We start from the raw sequence: 6,560 nt of genomic DNA, 5'->3' as shown, positions 1-6,560 counted from the left end.
TACCAGCTCTGTCTTGGCTCAGCCTTAAGATTCCTCAGGCATTAAAGAAGTTGTTGAAAAACAAGAGTCTGCAAATATGTATACAAAGAGAAAAGGAATGTAATTTTTAATATGGGTATCCTCCACATATGGCAGCAGTGTAGAAGGGAATGTGACTCAGGAAGGGAAACTTGACACTAAGAAATATCATATCCTGAACCCTGATGACAGAAACACTTGGATAAGTATTCATTCCATCCATATAATGGATCATTTCTTTCCTGGCCGAGCAAGAACATTCCCAATGGAGGTCAGTTTCTACGACTGGAGGAAATGATAAAGAACAAGTTCTAATCTACAGGAAGGCACCATGATTTCTTCTATTTTCAAAATGGAATCATATGGGAGAGCAAAAGCCCAAAGCAGAACTACATACAACATGCACAAAGAACCCTCCAAAGAACCCTCCTTTTCTTCCTTTTTTGTTTTTTCATTTTTAATATCACATACAAATCACTTAGATGAGAAAGAAGAAGCTATCCATACAGCAGATATCTCCCACACGTTGTGCTTAGTGTCAGTAAAGCTGGAATTAAAATACACACAGATAATTGCCTGAGAGAAGAGGCAAAATTCTCCTTATGTGAGAAGCCACACGTACCTTCTGTGAGTGCACAACCTGGAAGACAAAAGTGAACACAAAGTCATGTTTCTCTTCAAAGCAAACACAATACAGATTTTAGAAGTGTCAGTTTACAAAACACTGGCTAATGCATATTACTACACTAGCTGTTTTTATGGTGCTGTGCAATTTATGCTACTACAGAGATTTCTCAGTGGAAAGCCTGAAGAAACTCTAGATGGGTAATGGTAATGTAGGTGCAGAGGTCCAGGAATGGGAAGAGACATATGCTAATACTGACATAGTTAGGCATGTATTTGTGCCAGAAGAAGACCCTGTATGGAAGATATATCTAGATGTGGTTCATATCATGGCACATGCTCTTTTGATTTGTGATTTCTGTTCTTATACAGCATAGTGAGAGATGTTTTTTACTCACCAGCATCACCATGGATAAATTTGTTTATTGACTGCGTTGTTCCATTGTGAAAAAAATTGGCAACACACTCAAAGCGATTCAAAGGGTTGAACCATTCCCAGGCTGGCATCCTCAGTCGGCTGGTCAGCGAGTAGGTGCTCCCATTCTGTGTGGAGAACTCGTCTGTCCCCACCCCCTCGGTCCTTCTCACACCATTCACCCTCCAGGCCAGAGTCAGGTGGTCAGGGTAGAAGCCAGAGGCCAGGCACACCAGCGTGGCCTTGCTCTTCTGCTGGATCTCCTGCTTTGATGGGGAAAAGATGGCCACAGCTGGAGGTAGGATTTCATCATCCTTCCCTGAAACACAAAGCAACACAGCTCCATCACTCTGTTCTATCACAATCCCCTGAAAGGGCTCCTGAGACTGTGCCGTGTTACTCCTGAAATCCCTGGCCTTTTAACAGCTGAACAATTAATGTCTCTTGGTTATGACATACCAGGAAAGTGGAAGCATTTGTTTCCACTTGTTACACAGAAACATAAAGGTCTGCCCACAGAATTGCACAAGCACATGAATTTCTTGTATTGCCTCTGGCTGAAGAACACAAAGCTGCAAAGAAGCTGATGAGCAAACAGGAGGTCTGCAATGTTCCCCAGTTTTGCTGTAAGCTCTGTATTTATAATATTGTATTAATAGAAAAGGCACAAACATCTTCAACAAACTGAATTACATTCAGAGATGTACATCTGCATGACATGGAGATGGAGTTAAGACACCATGGTCATTGCAGTGTTCAGAATTACACTCTCATGGGGCACCCTACTTGGCTCCCTCTGGAAGAGAAGACCTGCAAGGAAGGCAGGAAGGAGCTGATCCTTCTCACAGTCTGAAGAACACTTGAGGCAGGTAACATGAATCTGCCAGGGACAGGTTTTGCCTTGTGCCTTAACCTATCCATCTTTAAGAACATTAAACATGACTTTATGTAATTTAATGTTTAGGTTATTGTAGCTGTGAGAAGCTCTGAGCCTAGGCTATACACCTTCCCAAAATGATGCAAGATTCTATACACCCACAATTCAAAGGTTGTTCCCTGTCCTAAAGTGTTTAATACCTGCTTGTAAGACCAATGAGAACAGACTTCAGTCAAAAGGATGCACAAGGCAGCCATGAGAAGTTACTCAGGAGCCAGGCAGTGACCCCAAAAGCCAGGGGGTTTTCCATACACTATATTAGAGTCCCTTTTTTTACTCATCTAGCATGAGAAACCCATGGGATCTGTAGAGTGCTGCTGGAAAAAAAATGCACAGAAAAGTATGAAGCCAAAGAGAAAATTATGATTTTGGGTTTTTTTTTATATGAAGGCACTATGAATTGTAGGTGTTGTTCCTTGTCACTGTTGGACACAATGTAGAAGCGTGGATTCATTCAGAGCAGACACACCTGAACGAGTTGCTAGGAAGGGCATTTATTCCCTGAACTTTTCAGCTTTTTATAGGGTCTTATGCTGCAGGTTTAACATGATTGGTAAAGGGAACACCACCTCTTATCCCATTGGTGGCATAAGAGAAAAACACACTATCTGCACTTGTACAGAAGTGTTTTGAGATAGTGAAATTGTTTACAGAGGTAGACCTTGAACGAGAGATCTCTCAAGAGACTTTCCCTTGGCAACAGACCAGCCACTGACAGGCTGTAATTCTCTCAGGCTCAGTTAAATCAGGTCCACAGTTCCTGATCACTCTCTACTTTGCAGAGGAAGAGAGGCAGCAGAATTAGTAGAAATTAATATCTTGCAGAGATCTTTTCCCCTAAGCCCTTGTGTTTGCATTGAAATGATGCATTAATTGTGACCAGCAGTGCTTGGTCTGCAAAGATCCCTGGGCTGCTTCTGTGTGAGCTTGTACAGACTTTAGGTGACCTGGGCATTAAATAGATATATTTAGCCCTCTATCCCTAGAGGGTTTAGCACTACTCTGCTCTCCATTTAGTGGGTATGTAGAGAAGTTGATTGATTCTACTTCTCCCTTCTACCACTACATATTACATTTTTTCCTATCCTAATAGTATCTCTGAAAAATTCTTTGGCTCATAGCTTAAACACCTAATGAGTGAAGAGATGGAAGCAGATAGGAAAACAAAAGAATAGAAAGAAATTTAATAGACTAAGGAAGAAAGAAACAAGCAACAAAAAAAGAGGATGGTAGAAGATAAAGGGAGACAGAAATAAATAATGATAAAACTGCTGAATCTACTAGAAGGACAAAGAAAACCAGAAGCATGCTTGAAATGGAGTAAAGGGATTGGTAAAAGCACAAACTGAAAAAAAAAAGTTTGATCAGTAGCCCATTGTGTTCTGGTCTTCCACACTGCACATGGTAGACACTGACACAAAGCTCAATCACTTCCATGCATAAACTCATGCATTCCCTGTCACACAGACTTCACCCACCTGAGAGTAAAAGTACCACAGTTCCTCTATTCCCATCAAGGCAAGGTCACTTTCATAATTTCTTGTTATCTTTCACTCCTAGTTGCATTTTAAAATCATCTGTGTATATGCTACGTATCATTAACACAAGGGAAATTTTTGAGTGTCCTCTACATTGAGCGCTGGGGTTAACAACAGCTCCTTACCTATAACTCTGAGCACAGTGCCAACTCCAAAGTTAAGCTGCTGGTTTGCACAGCTGTACAAAGTCAGGCTGTAACCCCCAGTGTCATTATGCTCTTCCTGCCAGCCACATAGGTTCCTTAAAATGGTACTGTTTAAAGGAGCACATACCAATATTTCTAATTCGCTATCCAATGGGGCAGTAGCAGAGGGAAAAGTTGCTTTGTCCTGTTATTCCAACATGCCCTGATATAGGTGATGTTAAATCCTTTGCTGGGATGGGAGAAAACAGAGAAAGAAAATGGGGAAAAGGAAAAGAATAGCGGAAAAAAGTTTGCTTTTACTTTTATATAATAAAATATATATATAAAGAATGCAGTCCTTGCTGAGCAGTAGACATTGTGAGAAGGACTGTCAGCAGTAGCCAGCATCCCAAAGCAACTTTAGACAGCCTGCCAACCATCTATGGAGAGGCAAGCAAAGTGCCAGCAAGATTACTCTTTCTTTCCATGATTCAGCACACAGGAGCATCCAGACTCTACCTATGAAGTGCTGCCTTAGATCATTACACAGATGAACTGCAAGCACCTGCAGAGCAGAGAAGCATTTTTCATTCCCAATCTCTATAATATTTTCTTGGAGAATGGGTGAAAATAAAAGTATCTATTCCCTTCTCCCTTCATGAAGTTCCCAGAATTGAAAGACAAAGACAAAGACACAAGGACCTCAACACTGTAATTCCTACACTTCCATAATGGCACATCTCATTTTAATAAGCAACCAATAAAGCATTAATCCTGTTCTCATGTCTGCATGAAAAATTATCATTATTAAGCTTTTAATTAAGAATGTTCTTGTCCCCTAAACCAGTATCACATAGATCACAGAGATCTGACTTCTTACTTACCTATGACTGTAAGTTTTGTCCCACTGCCAAAGAACAGTCTATCATTATTCACACTGTTTTACAGCTGCAGAAAAACCTCTCCTCTACTCCCAGATCTCTGAGCCAGGCCTGTGGGCTAACCCTTCCCTCATATGGAGAGCAGAAGAAGAGACACAGAGTACATTTATCTCAGGTCTCCTAGAAAACAGGTCAGTAAGGGAACAGCACCAAAACTGTGTGTCTAAATAGCTGAGATGAACGTCAGAAATACCCTGTCCAAGCCCTTTTGCTTCAGGCTCAATCAGTTGCTGGAGCTTCTACCATTTCTTTAGAGGATATTTATCTATTGATCTAGGTGTCATATTAGAATATTAGAAAATATTTCCCAAATGCTGACATTCCCTGTGATCTCTTTCCATTTTGAGATCAATTATATATTATTCTTCTGTGGTTTTCAGTGGCTATTTAGTGCCTATTCTGAAATAATAAGACTGTTGTCCTTTGTGACCTTTGTATCACCATCCTGGTGAGCCTGTTCAGTGGAAAGACTGGCTGTGCTGTGGAGAGCTACTTTCTACAACAAAAAGGACTTAAATAGCTGCAGAGAGATTTTAGTATTGCTTATGATATCATTGAGTATTTGTTTGCCTTTTTTTTTAATAATTAAAAATGCTAGTACACTTTTTTTCCTAGTTACCTAAGATAACATATTCTTTAATTCACCCCAGGAAGATCCAAGGCAATTTATGCTTGTATCATCTTGATTTTGTTTTCTAGACCCCTTCAAGGCTTGTCAGCTCTTTCCAGACAGATAGACAGCCTTTCACTGACTTGTCCTTCATCATTTCTAGCCCCAGGAGAACCAGCATAATACAGACTAGATATACTTTAGGGGAATTTCTGCATTTCTCAAATGAAAGGTGTGTCCCTGCCTAGACTACTAAATTTACTTTCCGAAGTGTACTGGATTACCAGCACAGCTGGACAACACCAGTTTAATAATAAAGTGGAGGATAATAAAGATGATGCTCTCTACAGAGAAGACATTGCATTTGAAGTGAATTAAAAGAGGAAACAAAAATATCTTACCCATTACTGTAAGTTTTGTGCCACTGCCGAAAATCATATCTGCACTTTTCACAGTGACAAAGGGATGTATCATAAGCTAAGAGAAGGGATGCACGGCAGCAGGCCTACTATAAGCAAACATTACTGTTTTTGGAACCCCAAACATGACCCATTCTCTGTCTGAGATGGTTCTGGACTGTTGAGAGTGAACTAAAACAAATCTCTTTGTTTTCCCTTCCGTGAAGGCCAGCTGTCTCGAATAGTATTTCAGGATCCTGTTCACTTTTCTGACAAGTTAAAATAATCCATACAAGGAGAGCCCAGAAGAATCAGCTCTGTGGTCCCAGATAAACCCTTCAGGGCCATTAGGAAGAACTCCAGTGAGACACTGGGGAGAAGGACTAGAGGCAACCTTTGTTCTCACAGGCATGAGGCAGTCCACAGATATTGGAGGCTTGAGGAAACCCCAACACATTTTATGTAGTGCCTCTGAGAGACACCTGCTACATGTCAGAATTCTAACACTTGTACCACATCAAGAAAGAACCAGTTTGTCATCTCTTGCAAATATTGGTGCATCAGGAAACAATAATAATCCCAGCTTTGCACGCTCAATAGGCTTTAGGTAAATCTGCAGTCAGTTTGATTTGCTGAAAATTAATTTCAATATCTCAGAATATGCTAGCTTGCTTCACAGAGAGGGCAGGCTCAGTTCCCAGCTGATGAAAATAGGTCCCAACATACAAGGTCTGTTAAGAGAAAGCAAGACAGAGCACACCTGCTCTGCTGTAATATCCTCTGCAGCTGCCTTAACACGCTCTGCCACAAGGCTCCTGCACCAAAGGGTTTTTGTAAAGGCTTCCTGGGGAATGTATCATCGTGGATCCCCCTGTCCCCACAATGATACAACCTGGTACAAAAACAATCCCACCCATCACTCCACCCCCTGTTCCACTGGGAATGATTGCCCTG

The 6,560-nt window shown here is 41.1% G+C and overlaps 1 gene segment (V, D, J or C); it reads right to left on the bottom strand.

Annotated features, from left to right (window-relative positions):
* Window positions 1-453: 453 nt before the first annotated feature.
* Window positions 454-5,365, bottom strand: LOC107213459. The segment is given in 4 exon segments: window positions 454-658; window positions 1,041-1,376; window positions 4,542-4,594; window positions 5,352-5,365. Coding segments are annotated over 4 exon segments (546 nt in total).
* Between the last annotated feature and the right edge of the window lie 1,195 nt (window positions 5,366-6,560).

This window comes from Parus major, chromosome 1 (genome assembly GCF_001522545.3).
Source record: "Parus major isolate Abel chromosome 1, Parus_major1.1, whole genome shotgun sequence".
Lineage (NCBI taxonomy): Eukaryota > Metazoa > Chordata > Aves > Passeriformes > Paridae > Parus > Parus major.
This window is presented reverse-complemented; position numbering and strand designations above follow the sequence as displayed.